This window comes from Toxorhynchites rutilus, chromosome 2 (genome assembly GCF_029784135.1).
Source record: "Toxorhynchites rutilus septentrionalis strain SRP chromosome 2, ASM2978413v1, whole genome shotgun sequence".
NCBI classification, from domain to species: Eukaryota; Metazoa; Arthropoda; class Insecta; order Diptera; family Culicidae; genus Toxorhynchites; species Toxorhynchites rutilus.
In genome coordinates, this window is record NC_073745.1 from 316,921,113 (window position 1) to 316,942,246 (window position 21,134).

At 38.6% G+C, this 21,134-nt stretch overlaps 1 protein-coding gene across 23 annotated transcripts in view; it reads right to left on the reverse strand.

The window, feature by feature from the left end:
• The window catches only part of LOC129765026 (glucose transporter type 1), a 647,147-nt gene that overhangs the window by 83,007 nt on the left and 543,006 nt on the right, over positions 1 to 21,134 (reverse strand). For 21 of the 23 annotated variants that reach the window (XR_008741328.1, XR_008741330.1, XR_008741327.1 and 18 more), the window contains one exon: positions 450 to 674. Coding sequence is in view for 19 of the 23 variants with exons in the window: in XM_055764813.1 (XP_055620788.1) it covers positions 450 to 674 (225 nt within the window). In the remaining 4 variants the exon portion in view is untranslated. The remainder of the gene's footprint in view (positions 1 to 449; positions 675 to 21,134) is intronic. The other 2 variants (XM_055764821.1, XM_055764819.1) reach the window with 1 other exon arrangement.

Sequence of the window (21,134 nt, forward strand, 5' to 3'; positions counted from 1 at the left end):
GATACCTATGAACGATTTTTCCCATCACACCAAAGTGTTTCAATGGGTAAATTCTGCTGTTATAATTTTTGTCCCACATTTGTCCCATCCTATGCATTCAATGCACTGCATAGTCCCAATAATAACCTAAAACATTACGGAAGATACCGAATCAATTGGACCAACCGTTTCGGAGTTATATTTTTTAAAAAAAATTTCGAGCAATCTTTGTTTAGGCCCTTCTCAAAAGTAAGGCTAGAGTCAAAATGGCAAACCAATGATGAAAATTGTCCTTTTTGGTCACAAAGAATGCGTCTGAACAATTGAGCCAAATCATAAAATACAATAATAAAATTTATGCGAAAAATCATCAATCGAAAAAAATCGTCAAGCTCAGCGGAGTGTTTGTAGGAATTTGTCATTTTTTCCGGATGAATGTTGATTTTTCTGAAAAAAAAACGGCCACTCACCTTTAAACTTGGGAAACCAATTCCAACGACGAAGTTTGCCATCCAGTTGACGAGCACCGCGATCGCCATCGCGCTCGGCCGCGGCCCCTGGCTGAACAGCTCGGCAGTAATCATCCACGGGATCGAGCCGGGCCCGACGGCGAAGAATACCACGAACGCCAGCGTCGACACCACTGACAGGTAGGACATCCAGTCGATCATTTCCTGCACATAACCAAAAAACTCCTAAACTATGCGTGTAACAGTCTGTTGCGATCCCGCATTTTAAAGGCTTTTTGTGGAGGTTGGGGAATCGTTGTTTTTTCATTTAATTAATATATTAGAATTATTACACGGGTTAGTAGTTTATCTGCTGTTAGTAAACTGGAACCAAGGAAATGTAGTTGGTTAAGGAACGAAACAAACGGATAAAACGTACCACAACCTAAGAAACGAACAGAATTGAGGGGGGGTTAAAATCGAACAGAGCTTAAAACAAATATTTGTGAACTGACTTAGCAGCAGCGCGGATCAAGTTGTCGGTCCGTTTCGATCCCATTCCAATATAAAATTAGTTTGAACAAAACAAAATTTATTAGCTATAAAACAAAACCAAAATTGCTTTCGTACTATGAAGTTCTAACTGTTGGAAACATACTTAGTTGAAAAATATTTTTTGTTGTTGTTTTTTTTCACCGGATCAGTAGTGACTTGATTTTCTTTGAAGTATTTGAGGTGGTTTCTGGATTGAATAAAAAAACGATGGTGCCTATGGTTAAGATTGTAAGCAAAAAGGTTCAAAGAAATTTACGTTGGAACGTTTGGATCCTTTCTCAAAACATACCGATTCTCCGACGTTGGGCAGCGTTTTGGACGGGGACAACTGACCCGGTCCGGATCGTATGGTTGGGTGTGGGTTTGGCAACACTGGCTGGCCAACTTAAGCCTACCCAAGCACGGTGCTTGCAGTTCGAGGGGTGACATGATGGTGTAGTGACTGAGTGAGTGAGTGGGTGAAGATCGAAGCGACTGCTATTTACATTTGCTCTCTCCCTCGGTTTGGGGAATCCGTTAGTGTAGACTGTTTCTATGGAGCAATGGTCAGTGTTGCCATCCCCAACGCACACGATCGAAACACCGATCAGTTCTCGCTGTCGAATCAATGCTTCGAAAAAGGTGAAGTACTGTTCTCGGATTGCTGGAATGATGGATTTTGCTGTTTTCTTGCACAAGGCGACGTGAGTAATGATAGTTCTCTGAATGGGCAGAGGGGGTGAAACTAATTTGATTGTTTTTCTCTGTTGGGACAGGAATAGGGGCGGCAGAGAGTGGGTGGCGTAAAGGGAGAGTGAATTGAAAAAAAAAAACACAAATGAAAAATATTATTGTCGAATGGTATGGTAGTGGAATAGTGACCAGAAAACAAAGGAACATAAATTGAATTTCGCGAACCGAGCGCTTTATTTTTCCGTCGAATTCCACAAAGCCACCAGGATAATGGAGTTAATTTATGGCTTTTTGCCGATGCACTGATGACCCCCACTCGTGTGTGTGTGTGTGTGTGTGTGTGTGTGTGTGTGTGTGCGGGAGGGGTTTTCAGTAACCAAAAAATCGCCTGAACAAAAAGGTGCCTGCCTGCAACTGAGCTGCGCTGGGTTCCGAGGATACAGCAGGAGATGGAAGATTTTCAAATTGATTAAATTAATTTAGTACAAATGGCACGCACGAAAATGGTCCACCGGCCAATTACTGTCGCATAGTGGTGGCGAGCGAAAAAAAAGTGAACTGCCACGAATCGACAATAATTCGTCATCCAGCGAAGGCTTGATCTGGCAGATGGTTAAACGGGATGAATCTGGGAAGGAATAATGTGGATGATAAATGGCAATCAGTATATTGATTTCAGTATCCGATGGCAAGGTTTTTTTTCACTGGCGAAGTGTAGTCGTAAATAAAATTTATTCAATGTTTCATGCATTTTATTTTTGGTGAGTTCTCTTCGAAAGTTTGTTTTTTTATTCGTTTGCTGATTCCGGGATGTTTATACGAGTTTGATTGTGCAATCAACGGAATAACAGTTCATCAAACGACACGTCACTAGTTTTTTGCACTTTGATACAATTTCAGTGAATTATTGATGAGGGTAAACTGTTCCTAAATTTCACAGGAACAGAACTGATCAGAAAAATACAATGTTGACAGGGCAAAATTGGCGTGTAGTTGGAATCGATTCAAGTTCTAGGTAGACTATGTGTTGGCATAACTCGTGCCGAAAAAATATCTGAGTTAAGATATGAAGAGAAGTAGTCAGTTAAACTTTTTTGGTGAAATCGAAACAGGAAAACGTGTTGTTTTAAGATGATAAGTTCATGAAGGAGGGTATGGAAGCTCTGGCCCAAACGATACGCCCCGAAAAAAGTCGTATGTCGTGGAAAAGCGGATTGCTGACATTGCATTTCTTTTTGTGGCGCTTCGAAGTGACTGCGTAAAGTAAAGCAAAAAATCGATCTACCGTTGAATAAAATGTCCGGTACGAGATGCTGATGGAGCTTCCGCTATGCGCGTTAAGTTTATTTTAATTTGGCTACCCATCAGTGCCGAAAATATTCACGTTCACAACATTCAAATACGGCGATTTTCAGCCTGCCTTGTATTGATAACCTACTGCTCAAGAGAGAGTCGATAAACATGGAACAACAATATCAATGAACACCAGTGGAATGAACAGCAAACATCAGCTTGCCATGAAGTTCATTTTTCATTTGCATCTTCATTTTGTTTATGATATTCGTAACGTCGAAATTGAAGATCATTGGGTGTTAATGAAAATCAAAGCATAAAATTCAACGTCAACCAATTGAGAGTAAAATCGATAGCACAAAATTCTTGTTTTTGGCGACTTCGACAATGGAATGTATAGTATAACCCTTGCTATGTTTTATGAATCTACTCCCGATTGGCCGGAAATGTTGTACACCGCCAATTAGATGGGCAATGGGTGACAATAACAAACGAGCGGAAAACGAACATAATCTTGTTTTGATTTCTAGTTTAATGACACTGGCTCTAAATGACCTACAATGATATAAAACCCCTACGATATGGGTATTAGATGAAAGGGCTTCAACAGTAGAAGTCGAATATCGTATTCCGATGCCATTTTGGAAAAGAAGATGATGGCGTCCGGTTAATTGAAAACATTGAGCGAAATGGCGGTAGTAAAAGAGTATAGAAAGCGAAAACGGAAACAGACCGTACCTCTCACGCTAAAGGTAACGAATTAAATTCTCACTCTCGACATTCTTCCAAAAATGTAATAAAGTGACGAACCAGCCAAAAAGTGTTGAAAGTCACTATAATACAGTATAAAAAATGAACGAAACGCTCAACGCCGTTCAACGCTAAATCTCTCTCAGCCGCTCGACACCGCACAACGGTCAACGCTCAACGAAAACTAATGTTGCCTTTTCCGGATTCCTGGTTCTTTCTTTTTTCTAAATATGAAAATAAAACACGATTTCAATAAAAATTCACTGCAAGCGATGAAGATCAACTTAATGTTCGTGATAATCACCTGGAATTATTTACAGTAATGAAAGTGCCTGAATGCAGGCTTTTCGAAATTCGTTCATGATGTTTTCGTTCAATATACCAGACAAAGTTCACGCGTCTCGACTTTTGTGATATACTCATCATAACAGATATGGTGTTGAGCGTCAACAGAAGAGAATTCATCCGACACTTGGAAAAAGCTAATTCCTTCATTCGTGAATAGATTTTGATAATTTGTGGCACTGCTACCCATACTTCAATTGAAATTTTACCTTTGGGAAAAATGTTAGTCAACTCAGCGCCAAAATCGTCTAGCTGTTGGTAGAAACTGGGAAAAGGGTGAGAAACTTGATACCCCCCAACAGGAAGCTGTGCAGTGAGATCGAATCCCTCTTAACTGCGAAAAAGGGAAAAACAGACTGCCGGAAGGGTGAGGGGATTGTTGCGGTGGAAACTGCTTTGGCTGCTGCTTAAATACGCGTTCCATCACATGACGTAGTTTAAATTGAGGATGTGATAACCGAAACGGGTATGACGAGCGAATAACTTACGAGTAAAGGTGTTGGTCATTTTGAATAACTTCCCTCGATGACCGTCTAGATCTTGGACTGCCGCCAGTTGGGAACAGTTTCCTTCGAAGGGGAAATACGAAATTTATGCCGTTCGTTTCACTTTTGCTGGTTATGTCCTCCCTGTTCACATGATGGTAGATCCCTAAGCCCATGACATGCCTGAAATGGAAATCAGTGGGTCACATGGCGAGCTTTGCAAAGATAAGGAACCTAAGTGTCCGTTCTCTGTATGTGAAACTTCTAAAAACAGCACTCTGGAAAATCAAACCACGTCGAAATTCAATAAGATAATCATCAACTCAATGATACCTAACCGATGGTTACGATCCCGGTCGCTCCGGCAGAGTTCACGAAAGCGAAGCAAGGGCGGACCTCAGACCAAAAAAGACTTCAATGAGGGAATACTTCCAGAGTTCGTTTCCAACAAAGACTGTTCCAATCAAAACAAAAAAAAAGCCAGGGTCTCAGTAAATCTACCAATACCCAAGAATGAGGAAACAACTTCCAAGAAGAACATTCACCAACATCAACACATCTTATAATCAAACCACTTTGATCTCTGAATCAGAGGAATATGATCTGGTTCTGATGAAAGAGCAAGATCGTGCGAAAATAAGTAGGGGAAAGTCGGGAAAGACGGACACCCCTGTATAATTGATAAGTTACATTTTTATTTTAAATATTAATGATGCATAAACTTGCAACACAGTGTATCAATACTTTTGACACTTACTGTGTACAACTAGCTGGCTTTCTGTTGAAATCTATATATATATATATAAAAATGGAGTGATGTCTGTCTGTCTGTCTGATTCTTATAGACTCGGAAACTACTGAACCGATCGACATGAAAATTGGTATGTAGGGGTTTTTGGGGCCGGGGAAGGTTTTCGTGATATTTTGAGACCCCTCCCCCCTCTCTAAGGGGGGGCTGCCATACAAATGAAACACAAATTTCTGCATTACTCGGAAATTAATCAATCAAACGAAACCAAAGTTGGCATGTGAATGTTGTAGAGTGCAATAAATGTTTCTATGATGGTTAGACAGTCCTTCCCCCACTCAAAGGGGGGGCTGCCATACAAATGAAACACAAATTTCTGCATTACTCGAGAATTAATCAAGCAAATGAAACCAAATTTGGCATGTGGAGGTTTTAGGATGCAATAAATGTTTCTATGGTGTTAAGATACTCCTTCCCCCTCTCTTAGAGGGAACTGCCGTACAAATGAAACACAAATTTTTGCATTACCCGAGAATTAATCAAGCAAATTAAACCAAATTAGGCATATGGAAACTTTAGGGTGCAATGAATGTTTCTATGGTGATTAGATACCCCTCCCCCCTCTCTTAGGGGTGGCTGCCATACAAATAAAATACAAATTTCTGCATTACTCGAGAATTAATCAAGTAAATGGGCGGGACGAAGTTTGCCGGGTTAGCTAGTTGTAAATAAAAACAAAAAAAAGTAAGCAGAAAATGCTCGTTGTTATCGCGTAAATTTTTGGGGTATTTTTCTTTACGTGAATGTTTTACCGTCACTTCTGTTCCAGTTTATCGAATCAGTTTTGGTGAAGGTGAAGTTTTCTCATTTTTACTCCAAAAATATTGATAAAATACAAAAATACTGATCAAGTCGGGTTAGACGGACACTCCACTGAAAAAAGACATTTTGTTTTGAAAACAAGAGATAATTCCTTCTTCTATGACAAGTTCCCGTTTGCAAGTGCAACCACATATCACGGACAAATCAGCAGAGCGGTTTTGGCAACATAATCCGAATTTGTCATTCCGAATATCGGAAGCTATTTTAGACAAGAAAAAATGAGAAAAATCACAAGCCCTTCAAGGAGATTTTAGTCTATCCTTTTTGTTAGATCATTTTTAAGGCATATTTGAAGGGTTGTGTCCCATTCACCCGAATACCATTGCCCGAAACACGTTTACCCGAAGCACATTTACCCAAATGTAACACATACCCGAATGACATTCACCCGAATGCAACAAATACCCGAATGTAACAAACACCCGAATGCGACATTTACCCGAATGGAATGTTTACCGAATGAGAAGGAAAGATTCCGACAAATCAGATTATGAGTTTCGTCGAACCTCCTGTTGATAAATAAGATTACATCAAAACAACATGAAAAAGCAACAAAAATACGAAGTGAAATGAGAAATTGTAATGAAGACATTTGAAAATGATTTTGAAGACTTCGCGGTGTCATTTTTTAAAATTAGTGTAGGCACAATTGACATGCCGTCTTCTTTCCGTTCCGTATTGATCTTTAAGGCCCTAAGATTATTCAAAAATGAGCATGGGTTATGGAATATTTCGAAAATTAAGCAGGTAATTTGATTAAAAAAATATATAAAGCATAAATGCCATGACAATGTGAAAAGAATTGATAAAAAAAGGTACTCATGTACTTATCATTGCAACGAAGTCTTTATCTTGAATTTATTATTTCGTGATGAAAATTATTCTGAGGTCAACGTAATGGGGACGAAGCCCCATTTAACGAGGATAAGGAACCGAGGCGGCACCAAGCCGCCGAGGTGGCGGAATCCGAGTCGACCGCCGACCCGCCATCGGAAGCGGCGGCCTCTCGCAAGCAAACCTGTGTTCAACCGATTGCCCGGTTTGTTTGAAACATAGGAGACGATCCTTTAGTTCTGTCCGACCGACCGTTAGCGAGCGTCGGACGGCATACGTTCACCTGGTGCATTACGGTTGGCGGCCAACTCAGATTGCATCACCTTGTCGGCTTGAGATCGCCTCGGTTCCTCATCCTCGTTAGATGGGGACCGCCTCCATTACAGTGATCTCAGAATAAATTTTATTACGAAAAAATAAATTCATAATAACAGTTGCACTTTAGTGCCATAATATGCCCCGAAAAAAGTCGTATGTCGTGGAAAAGCGGATTGCTGACATTGCATTTCTTTTTGTGGCGATTCGAAGTGACTGCGTAAAGTAAAGCATAAAATGTCCGGTACGAGATGCTGATGGAGCTTCCGCTATGCGCGTTTATTTTAATTTGGCTACCCATCAGTGCCGAAAATATTCACGTTCACAACATTCAAATACGGCGATTTTCAGCCTGCCTTGTATTGATAACCTACTGCTCAAGAGAGAGTCGATAAACATGGAACAACAATATAAATGAACACCAGTGGAATGAACAGCAAACATCAGCTTGCCATGAAGTTCATTTTTCATTTGCATCTTCATTTTGTTTATGATATTCGTAACGTCGAAATTGAAGATCATTGGGTGTTAATGAAAATCAAAGCATAAAATTCAACGTCAACCAATTGAGAGTAAAATCGATAGCACAAAATTCTTGTTTTTGGCGACTTCGACAATGGAATGTATAGTATAACCCTTGCTATGTTTTATGAATCTACTCCCGATTGGCCGGAAATGTTGTACACCGCCAATTAGATGGGCAATGGGTGACAATAACAAACGAGCGGAAAACGAACATAATCTTGTTTTGATTTCTAGTTTAATGACACTGGCTCTAAATGACCTACAATGATATAAAACCCCTACGATATGGGTATTAGATGAAAGGGCTTCAACAGTAGAAGTCGAATATCGTATTCCGATGCCATTTTGGAAAAGAAGATGATGGCTTCCGGTTCATTGAAAACATTGAGCGAAATGGCGGTAGTAAAAGAGTATAGAAAGCGAAAACGGAAACAGACCGTACCTCTCACGCTAAAGGTAACGAATTAAATTCTCACTCGTTAGATGGGGACCGCCTCCATTACATTCGGGTATTTGTTACATTGGGGTGAGTGGAATTCGGGTGAATGTCTTTTGGGTAACTGTCTTTCGGGTGAGTGGGTTTCGGTTAAATGTGACACAATCTGTCGTGATTAGGTATTGTTAACCGGTTTTACCGTTACCGCTTTTACCGGTAATATCGGAGAATTTTTCATTACCGAATTACCGGTAATTTTACAATCAATGACCGGTAATTTCAGTAATTTTTATTCTGTGTAGCATACTGTAAAAAACGAAGTTGCATTCAACCAAAGCGAACCATGAACCCACAATATGGCACCGGAGGATAGTGATCGTTTTCTCCAAGAAAGCAGATCTTCAATACATTTTTTTTGTTTCGGACATCTCCTGGAATCAGATGTCGTCGGGATCTGGTAAGTAATACAGCTGAAGGGCTGGCATGATGTGTTAAGACATGTTAGAAGGCTGGTTTGCATTTTTCAAAAATGCGTTTAGCCACAACGAACCAAGTTCAATGCATTCTGAAGTCAATTTATTTTCATTTATTAATTTGTTAAAAACGGCAAAAGTGAATCAATATATATATATATATATACCATTTATGAAATTAGTGAAATTAATGTGTTGTGTAATGATATTATGTTAATAGTTAACATATACTTGGTTCGCTCTGGCTGCAAAGAGAAGTTTTGCGTGTCTAACAGCAACGAAATTGAGTTTTTTTTCATCTTCATAAAGGTTTTGAATCAGAAATTGACGAAGATGTGTGCTTACAGCATGAAAGGGAATATTATATTTGACATCCTGTTTGCAAAACGTGAGCGATAAAATGATAGGTTTGATCAGACACAGTCAATTAGTGGGAGCCCAAACTTCAAAATGAAATATCTCAAAATAATGTTTTTGGCGCTTGGTTCGTTTTGGAAGAACCCCGACCAAATATTACTCCAGAATCAAAAAGAGATCGAAAAAACCAACTGGCAGTGTTGCGCAGATTCCACAATCTCTGAACTTTAGTTCAAAAATCGCTGCCCGATTTGAAAATGAAACATAGGATAAGCTTCAGCGATTTAGAACTCATAGCGATACTGCTATGCCGAAAGAACTACACCCTTTATGAAAACTGACGTTAGACTGCAATTTATGCTAGAACAACCATCAGAAATTCCGGAGCAGCTGCTTGCAGGACTGCAGAAAAACGTTTCGTGCAGATTTGTTTGCCTATACGAATGATCATTCTACTCGTAGTCGTGACACAATTAATGATGACTTCGGCGTCTTCTATCAAACGTCACGGACTGCAATGATCAAGCAGACATTTGAAATCGTTTATGAATTGATGAAATTTGACGATTATGATATCGATTCAGAAGCTAGACAACAGGAGGGAAAATATCCACTGGCCGTTGCAGAATCTGCAGAGCAGTTGAGCATCAAGGAAAAACTTAAATCACGATTTAAAGCACGAAAAATATCAACATCCAGCCCAAGCTCAACATCTATAAACGGATTAATGAAAACCCTTAGACAAGAGTTGTACAGAGGACGTCAGAGGAGAATACGTGAAAATGGTATTCAATGCTCTTCGTACTGTACGCCCAACATCATTGGACTCTGAACGTGCGTTTTCATCTTCCGGAAATTTTGTTGATGATATCCGATCTGGATTAGAAGACGGCAAAATTTACATTATTTGTGTCCTTAAAATGACTTAAAAGTGTCCGCAAAATGTTTTCTTGTAAAGTAATCATAATTAATAAAACCCATTTCATAAAAAATAGTTTATTTTAAAGTATTGTTATTACCGGTAATTTACCGGTTTCACCGGTAATGAAAGTTTCATTACCGAATAACCGGTTATTGAAATTTTGACACGGTAATGCAATCCCTAGTCGTGATACTAAAGTATTGTCTCTTATGTTTCAAACAAACCGGGCAATCAGTGGAACACAGGTTTGCTTGCGAGAGGCCGCCGCTTCCGATGGCGGGTCGGCGGTTGCAAGATTCCGCCACCTTGGCGGCCTCGGTTCTTTATCCTCGTTAAATGGAGACTTCGTCCCCATTACGTTGACCTCAGAATAAATTTCATCACGAAATAATAAATTCATGAAAAAATTGTGCTGGGGTGGTAAATAGGTAAGTACCATTCAATTCTATTCACATACAGATTTTAAAAACTTGTATTTTTGATTCCAATGAAAGTGTGTATTCCGTTTGGGTTGGAGGAAATATGAGTTTTTCACAGCAATTGGGAATTTTTTGACTCAAGCGTAATTTTTGAAAAGGGCGTATCGATTTTAGTAAGAGAAATCATTGATAATTTATATCTCAAAAACTATGAGTCGTACCGAAATAGTGTCTCAGAAAGAGTTATAGAGTATTGATGGTTGAATATGAAAAAATGTACACTTTTTTCTATTTACAAAATAAAAATTCGATTTGTAATATCCAAAATAGATATATTTTTTTTTATTTTTTCATACAAAATAGAAGTCATGCAAAAAATTTTAAAAATGGGCCCAAGATGGTAAAACTATTTTTGACGAACTTTGTGGAACATCGAATTTTTGTATGTTAACAATCATTTTTAGCCGCAAATTATGAATCATGAAGTGATTTAAAACACAAAAGGTTATTATCAATCTCCTTCTAAATGTAGCCATTCTCGAAATATTTAAAAAAATATTTCTAATTTATTGTCTTTTTTATAGTAAATAATCCCTTTTAATATGTTTGTCGTGTTTTACCGTCATGTTCATGAAATTTTATGAATTTGCTTATAATTTCCAACAATTTTTCCAAGTATATCAGCATGGTTCATTTTTTGACTCAAGCGTAACTTTTGAAAAAAAAGGGCGTATCGATTTGAGTAAGTGAAATCTTTGATAATTTATATCTCAAAAAATATGTCGTACCGAAATAGTGTGTTAGAAAGAGTTTCACGTTTTTCATATAAAATAGAAGTCATGTAGAAAATTTAAAAAATGGGCCCAAGATGGTAAACCTATTTTTGACGAACTTTGTGGAACATCGAATTTTTAGGAATTTTCGAAACTTCGAGTTTTTATATGTTAGCAGTCATTTTTAATCACAAATTATTTAAAACAAAAAAGGTTATTATCAATCTCCTTCTAAATGTAGCCATTCTTGAGATATTTAAAAAAAAATGTAATTTATTGTCTTTTTAACAGTAAATAGGCCCTTTAAATATGTTTGTCGTGTTATACTTATAGTTTATAGTTTCCAACAACTTATCCAAATACATCGTTATGGTAAAGACATATGTTTAGGAGTTACGTTACGAAACATTCGAAGACATGTGGGTTAATACAAAATGTAGCGAAACTAAAAAATCGTTAAGCCAACAATTCTCCATAACTCTTTCTAACACATTATTTCGGCACGACTCATATTTTTTGAGATATAAATTATCAAAGATTTCTCTTACTCAAATCGATACGCCCTTTTCAAAAGTTACGTTTAATTAAAAAAATAAACCATGATGATGTATTTGGAAAAGTTGTTGGAAATTATAAGCAAATTCATAAAATTTCATGAACATGACGGTATAACATGACAAACATATTAAAAGGGTTTATTTACTATAAAAAGACAATAAATTAGAAATATTTTTTTAAATATTTCGAGAATGGCTATATTAAGAAGGAGATTGATAATAACCTTTTTTGTTTTAAATCACATCAGGATTCATAATTTGTGGCTAAAAATGATTGTTAACATACAAAAAATCTGAAGTTTCGAAAATTCCCAAAAAATTCGATGTTCCACAAAGTTCGTCAAAAATAGCTTTAGCATCTTGGGCCCATTTTTTAAATTTTCTGCATGACTTCTATTTTGTATGAAAAAATAAAAAAAAAAATAAAAAATATGTATTTTGGATATTGCAAATCGAATTTTTATTTTGTAAACATTCCATTCTGGTAATAGTTTCCTTCGGGTAAATGTCGCATTCGGGTATTTGTTACATTCGGGCATTTGTCGCATTCGGGTATGTGTTACATTCGGGTAAATGTGTTTCGGATAAACGTGTTTCGGGTGAATGGGACACAACCGTTGTCGTAAGGAAAGGAAAAATGGCATTTCGTGTAGCCAGAAGGTTTAGTAAAAAAAGAAAATGCCGAGGCGACAGATTGACGATTCAAAGAAAAATTTCTTAACTGTGTTTTTAATTGGTTGAAATACTTGTTTCGTTGAAAACTCCAACAGCTTGCGAAACTACCTTTCTCATCCGCAACAAACTAGCATGTCAAGATTAGAAAAAGATAAGAGCACAAATAGAAAAGCTTCTGAAGCAAGTTACTCATAGAAACGAGTGCCACTTTCTATCAGTAGTCTTACAAAGTATATTTTAACGTAGCCAATTTACTTCATGTCACTAGATAAAATCAGTTATGAGATGAACCGACGCAGAGGTATGTTTTCGTACCATTTGAGTTAGAATAACATGAATGATACGAACCTTTATAGTCAAAATGTAGTACATTGTACAAGATTCAAAGTGTGGATTGTACCGTTTCGTGCATTCTACAAATCGGAAATATGCTGCTGATCGAATGAATGAACTAAAACCCCTGATGTCTTTGTTGTCTAAATGAATTTACACCTACCTTTCTGCCAAAAAACCTTGCCATCTGTGAACACCGATTGTCTCGCAATCGAACTCGTTATCAGGTGTGTGCGGGAAGGAATGAAACGATTCAAATTGCGTTTCGCGGGATAGGGATGCGGGTTCGGGAGAATGCGCATTCCCTTACCCCGGATCTTGTTAACCTTGATGGGACCGGATGATGGATGTGTCGTACCTTTCTCCAATCCTCTCTCTCTCTCTCTCTCTCTCTCTCTCTCTCTCTCTCTCTCTCTCTCTGTACGAGTGAGGGATCGGAATAAACTAAAGCAAAATAAAAAAAAATCGCTGCGTGTGAAAAAGTGTATTTTTATACAGCTTTGTACAGAAAAATTTTCAGCTTAAGGTAGCGTGTGCTCTCGTGTGCGCGTGGTTACGTGAATGTGTCTGTGGATCTGCGATTGTGTTCTTCACTCCCTCACACGCGGCCCTTTTGTGTACTATCGGCACTATGTACAGAGGCATTTGGTGGGAAGGCATCGGGCGTGATTAACACTACTGCTGCAATGCGTGCGCGCATTCTCGCTCGTATTGGTGTCGACGAACAACCAACAACCGTGTGGGCTGTGCAGTTGCTTGGTTCCACGTTGTAGGTGTGAAAATCACGATCCTCGGGTGGTTCCACTCTTTGTTGACCGAGGCCCCAACCTTCTTCTGCTTTGCTACCCCTCCCCGGGCAGCCCCTCACCGGGTTTTTAATTGGGACGATTCGCGGCACTTCTCTTCATTGGGACCGACATTTCGCAAGAAGCAAAGTTCGAAACTCAATTTGTGGAAATCAAAAGATAATAATAATGAATTGATGTGAACGCAAGGGTCGGATTGGTGTGGTTTGGGAAAGTCCCAATAAATCGAAAAATCGGCCCTATTATTAAACAAGGGGGGGGATTAGAGGTGGTTTGACTTTTCGCGTTTCGTGTAATCTCCGACGACTTCCGACCTTTGAGCGGGTGGGGATTGGATTTGTGTAGCCAATGAGGGGATTTGTTCGTTTTAAAATTAAATTAAAAGCTGATTTCAGTGCCTTTGAAATGTTCTCCATTCAATAGGGAGGGGTAGGCTGTTTTTTGCTGCTATTGTGGAACGCGCGTTGATTCAATCCGCGAAAGGCTTTAACGAACGAACGCATCGAAGATAAAACACATAACAATAAATTTCCATGAATTTTTGAACATAAACTTTAGGTGAACCAATACGAGAAAACAGAAAGAAAAAAATGAAAAATGTGTGTTGTATTCGTAGTTGCATGAGAACAAGAGATTCTGTCTCGGTTTGCGTTTCGTCATTTTCAAACGTTTGATTTTTAATAAGTAGGGTGGGGTAAAAAGCCTAAAAAATCGAGAATTCGTCCTGTTCATCCTATTCTACAGGGGCAAGACGCTTAAATGAACGAATCATTTTTTTGGTTGTTACGTTCTTTTTCGTGTTACGGTAGAGGTCGCGCGTTCGTTTCGTTCATCGGCTCTGTGCGATCTTCGATTATGGTTGGGTTAAATTAGTTAAAGTTGCTGTTTGTGGTGCGAAGTGCGAATTGAGCGCGACATTTGAGAAGGTATCCTTTCGATAATGCTTAGGTGACATCGTTTTGATTTCATTCGCTGTATTAATTTATCTTTGCTGTCCATGCTCACAAAAATAGTTTTTAATTCAATATTTGAATTAATTTGTATTCACTGTTTTATTTGAGAAGTAATTGAGAATATTTGAAAAATAAAAATAAATTCATGCTTTAGATCTAAACAGATTACGGCTCAGATGATATTATGTTCACCGAATTTCGAGTTTTGTTTTTCTACGGCGTAATCATGAAGCTATTGTTATCAAACTTTTATTGCTTATAGTGAGAACTAGATAGAATTTTGTCGGATTGTTAAAACTTGATGTTTTCGGGAATTCAATCAAAGTTAAAGACTTTTCATCATGATACCTCATAATTATTTTCATTTTCATTCGGGTGGGAAATAGAAAATCTGAAGTTTTTCCAGAAAATTACTTTGTTAACTGGTTTTGCGGCTAGCATCTAAACAGCTGTTGGTCGTATATCTATTATTTCACAGCTACTCTTCTTTAAAAAGGATGTATGGATGTTAGCATGAACTTCATTAACACTAGATTGCCCAAGGCAGTCATTTTGACTGCTTTTCAATTTTAATTGAAAAAAAAAATGTATTCGATGATATAATTTCTTATGATGTACAATATGTAAATGCGTTTATTAATAATTATAGCCACCTCCTCTCTCTTTCATTTCCGGTATTTTTATATGTGCTATATACCCATATTGCCCAAAAGCAGTCATTCTGACTGCTTGTGAAATTTTGAATAATCAAATAACTTTTATTATTTTTTTTTTTTTTTTTTTTATCTTCGCTTATTTTTCGTCGGCCTATTTCCGCCACTTTAGTGCCAATCACCGACATCAGGGAGGCGACTCCACCTGTTCCTACCTATCAGACTCAACAACTCATGAGCCGGGCCAACTTCTTTTACTTCCGCTCCGAAGGAAGACGTAACCAGAGATTTTTCGCCTCAGAAAATCCCAACGACGCCAGCTGGGATTGAACCCAGGCCGATCGGATTGTGAGGCTGTTACGCTAACCATACAACCACTGGCGCCGTCACCTTTTATTATTGAATTGAATTAATTTTCCATATGACCTGTTCGGCTTTGTGTTGAAATGACAATTCTCATTTTTTTCGTTTACTTGATACGTACAAGCACATGATAAATTGTCGATTTGCCGCAAACTTGATATGTTCCGTTTTCAACGGAAGGAAGCTTCACTAAGGGGGCTCTTACACTGTTTGACCGAAGCCAAATATTTGACTCTTTTTGACAGATAAAATTTGATCAACGTGTACTAACGTGTACTCAGTTATTGGATGTCTAAAATATTTTTTCGGTCTGTTCGTCGAACCTATCGGTACATGGTTAGGTTTCCTTAAATATTTCAGTCGAATTTTTTCCATGTTCGATGCTTAACATTGTTTGCCAATGTTGATAATTGAAGAGTGACACACAAAATAGTGCTTGAACAAATACCAAACCAAACCGATAATTTTTTCACTAGCATGTCACTGACGACAAAATTATTGGCCAAAAACTATTGGAACTATTAGTGGAACCAAAAATTATTACCCAAATTAGCCAAACAACCGAAGGGTAACATGCCTCGTTTTTTTACTGTGTTATACAAATCACAGATTTGTGTTCTAACAATATATATAAAGAACCCAAAAAAAAGAGTGGCCGTTCCAAGTTCTAAGCATAAACATGTGAAAATTGATAAAAGTAATAAAAAAATGTGTCCGGAATCAATTCAATTTTATAACACCACCAAATTGTTGTTGATATGACGGATTAAATGGCCAGAAAATATACTGCAAAAGCTAGTTCTCGTCGGTGGCCCCTCCGAATATTTTTTAATATTTTAGATTTGGCTGCTATTGAAGCTTGGATCCTCTACAAAGAAACGACAGGAATACAAATACAACGAAATGAGTTCTTGTTTCTATTAACAGAAAAGCTTTCCCCAGAATACATAAATGCAAGACAGAAAAATCATCAGAACATGAAGAGGCCCGAAGATCGACTGCAACATCATCAAATGCAACCCATTCTAACAAACCCAAAATTTGTCAAGTACTACTTTACCATAATAACAAAACAAGTAATATATGTGGAAAATGTCGAAAGAATGTTTGCGGAAAATGTACACATAAAAAGATTTCCACTTTTTTATGCAACAGTTGTACAAATAATGAAGCGTAACAATTATTTTGTCAAGTAGTTTTTTATTGCTAATCTTTTACTAATGACTTGTAATATAACTTTAAATAATAGAAATGAATCCTAGACAAATTTCTTAACACATTAGTTTTTTTTCATAATGCAGTCATTTTGACTGCTTTTGGGCAATCTAGGTATATACAAAGATTCAGTGTTTCTAGTGTTAACACGTTGAGTCTCGAATTGTTCTTGCTGCGCTTCCCATTCAGCCCGCATCAAGAGCGTTTTCGCAATATCAGTACCGGCTCCAGCTCCCAAAGAAACTCATTGTATATATAGAAAACAGTCAAAAATTCGACCAGAAAGCAGTTACATTTTGTAAAACCATACAGGGAAACTTCGATATGACGTACCCTCGTTATAACGTACCCTCGATATAACGTACACATTTTCAACGTCCAAAGGAATAATTTTTAAAATATGGTTTTTCTGAAATAACAATAAATTATATGTATTTTGATACTAATGCCTGGTTTGTAACTGTTTTGTGATTCCTGATTCTAAATGAATCAAATTTTAATCAACAGTACGAAGGAAAACATCATGAGGAAGGTTGGCTTCGTCTTCTAGTTGAATTTATTCATTAAACTTACTCAAACAGCAACACAATAAAGTAAAATAAGCTACGTTTTTGAGTTTTTTATTAAGCTTCGATATAACGTACAATTCGATACAACGTACAATTTTGAAAGTAAAATGTACGTTATATCGAAGTTACCCTGTATATATTTTTGTTTTCTTATTTTGTAACTGTCAGTCTACCAAAAAGCTCAACGTGTTAAATGAAATGTAACTTGGAACTATTTATTGCTCAGAAAAAAAGGAACTGCCAACAACGAGAACTGTAAAGAACTAAAGGGTGTGTCACATCAAATTGCATCACGGAAAAAACGCTGTAGAAATTTATTTTTTAGGAATTATATCTTCAGCTTTCGCTTATAATGAGATAAGAGTGTATAGATCACGTTGGCCATGCTTCACTGTCAATTTTTCGTAAATTTGGAAAAATGTCGTCGAACGAAAAAGAGCGTCGTGAATTAATCCTGTGCACTCATTTCGAGAATCCGGAGTTGTCACATCGGGACATCGGTATGATGCTGGGAATCGTCCAATCCACGGTCAGCAGAGTACTAAAACGATACTTCGAGAACCTAACCATCGACCGGAAAGTGAAGAACGGCAAAAATGGATGCTCCGTCAGTGAAAAAGATCACAAGCGCGTAGTTCAGCAGTTTAGACGTGATCCGAGAAGTTCGGTCCGGGATGTCGCCAATAAGCTGAATTTGTCAAGTTCATTCGTCCAGCGGACCAAGCAGCGGGAGGGCCTGCGTACATACAAGGTTCAGAAGGCTCCTAACCGCGACGAAAGGCAAAACATGGTGGAGAAGACGCAAGCCCGGAAGCTGTACACCGAAATGCTGACGAAGCCGCATTGCCTGGTAATGGACGACGAAACCTATGTCAAAGCGGACTTTCGTCAGCTGCCGGACCTGTTGTTCTTCTCCGCAGAGGACAAATTCAGCGTTCCGGAGGAGATTCGCAAGCAAAAACTATCCAAGTTTGCCAAAAAGTACATGGTGTGGCAAGCGATCTGCTCTTGCGGAAAGCGGAGCGCCCCCTTCGTGATGACCGGCACGGTAAACGGGCAGGTTTACCTTAAGGAGTGCCTACAGAAGCGCTTACTATTGAAGCAGCACGAGGGCCCGATCATCTACTGGCCGGATCTCGCTTCGTGCCACTATTCAAAGGACGTGTTGGAGTGGTACGAAGCCAACGGGGTCACCTTCGTGCCAAAGGAAATGAACCCGCCCAACGCGCCGGAGCTTCGCCCAATAGAGAAATATTGGGCGATTATGAAGCAGGCCCTCCGGAAGAACCCAAAAGCTGTCAAATCGGAGGCGGACTTCAAGAGAAAATGGATTTCTGTTCAAAAAAAAACTACAATCTGACGTTGTACAGAACTCTATGGACGGGGTAAAGAGGAAGGTGCGAGCATACGGGCTTGGGATCGAAGTATGAATACAAAGAAAATGCCAAAAGTTGTTTAATAGTTTTAATAGTTTAATTTTACTGTCTAAAATTTTCAAAAGGATCGGTCTACTGGGCGAATTTCTACAGCGTTTTTCCGTGATGCAATTTGATGTGACACACCCTTTAATAAGACCTTTGGCAATCAAGCTCCTCCATCAACAACACCCGAGATCAACAACGGATTATAATCGTTTGACAGATAATACATCTCAAATTTAGAAAACAATAGAGAAGGTTTGGATAGAGCGAAGTCTTGAAATTTACCAGAATTTTTCAAATTATTGTTGTGTTATGATTGGAATTACATAGTGAATTGGATCAAAAGTAATAACGAGTCCAATTAGCTTCGAAACTGAATCGAATTCAGTGAATCCTATTTTTACAACCAGGTGAATTTCTTAACCTATACATTTCATTTAGTTAACCTTATACCTAATGTCCTTTAATTGAAGCTACTATAGATATCCAGAAATAGATTGAATTGAGTACCAAAAACTAGATAACTTAAACGAGTAAATTACGCACTAAACGTGAGTAAATATAAATGCAATTGCTAAACAAATTAGGCTAAATCTATATGTACAAACAATTACAGGGAAAATTTAACGTCATAATAAATTCTGTTAAATTTACGGAAATTGTTTCGATTAACTCGCAACAAATTAAATTTTCCGTTTAATTATCTGGTTGAAGATGTTATCCAGAAACACCGGCGCGACGAACAAGCCTGATAAAGACAGGAAAAGTTCTCCAGGTGCGAATGGAGCAAGTTGTGGAGAATGTGGAGAGTTGGACCATAGCAGAATGGTCCAATGTGACGAATGCGATAAGTGGTATCACTATGAATGCGTTAACGTCACCGATGATATCCAATACCATAATTGGAGCTGTAGACGGTGTGTAGCACAGTTCCTCGATGTAGGTCAAGTCGATCAAAAAATGCGGCGACAGAATCAGAAGCAGCAGCAGCAAAATTCGGATACGGTCGCTGACGACAATTTGAGAGATTGAGTCAGTGCAGAGGGAGCAGGTGCCACATCAACACCAGTGTCAATGGGTACAAGATGTGATCAGGTTCGTGCATCCACGGTTACTCCAACGGAACAAAATCGTCTGGAAGCAATGTCCAAATGTAATCAAGATCTCCAAAATCAATTACACAAACTGCAAGAAACCCATGTGGAGGAAATGCGGAATCACAAAGCGCAATTGGCTGCTTTGACTCAGCAATATGAGAAGAACAAGGAACGCTCACAACAGCCGAATCCGTCATTACAACATCCAACTGGTGCCGTCAAAAAGAACTACGATACTGTCCAAGTTTCTGTCCTGCCCCAGAGTGAGAATAAAGAAAAGCAAACAACGGCTTCGTCCAAAGGATCAAAGAATACTGCAAGGATTCGCGAGCTACAACGTAAGGCGTTAGAGCAGCGACAGGCTTTAGAGAAAAAACAACTGGAAGAAAGGTTGGCTCTCGAAATGGAACAGGCTGAACAAAGTGAAGGTAGCACCTGTAATGAAGAGGAGTTTGATAATATGTCGAAAATTGCAGATTGGCTGAAAAAGACAGATAACTTTGAAAATGCGCGCTCATCCTGTCGTTTACCCATACATCAAAATATAGAAGAGCCGTTAAACAGTCGGCATTTAGCGTCACGGCAAACGGTCAAGGATTTACCAAGATTTGGAGGAGATCCTGAAGACTGGCCACGTTTTCTTGCGGCGTATGAACGAACCACACAGATGTGTGCCTTTCGCAATGACGAATTGTTGGATCGACTCGAGCGATGTCTGTACGATCGCGCGCTCAGTGCTGTAAAGAGCTTACTGTTGCATCCAGAGAATGTGCCTGTTATTATCCAACGTCTAAAGATGCTTTTCGGCAATCCAGAGGTGATCATCGAAACTATGGTTGAGCGCATCAGGGCCATGCCAGCACCAAAAGCGGATAGACTGGAAACGGTTGTAGACTTCGGTGTTGCCGTACAAAATCTTTGCGCTACTGTAAAGGCGTGCCAAATGGAGGAGTGTCTGTACAACGTGGCACTAGTACAAGAGCTTGTGGACCACCTCCCTGCTGCGATAAAAATGGATTGGGCATTCTATCGTCAACCGAAGCGAATAGTTTCTCTTACGGATTTTAGTGATTGGATTGGTCAACTATCAGATGCTCTGAGTAAAGTAACGCGGCCAAGTACGATTGGTAGATGCACCAAGCACTCAGACAAGCGCAATCGGAAGGAAGATGCATATTTGAATATCCACACGGAGGCTGTTGAGAGCAAAGATGGACAAAAGGCATGCTACGCTTGCGACAAGAGCTGTTCAACACTAGATAAATGTGAGACCTTCCTGA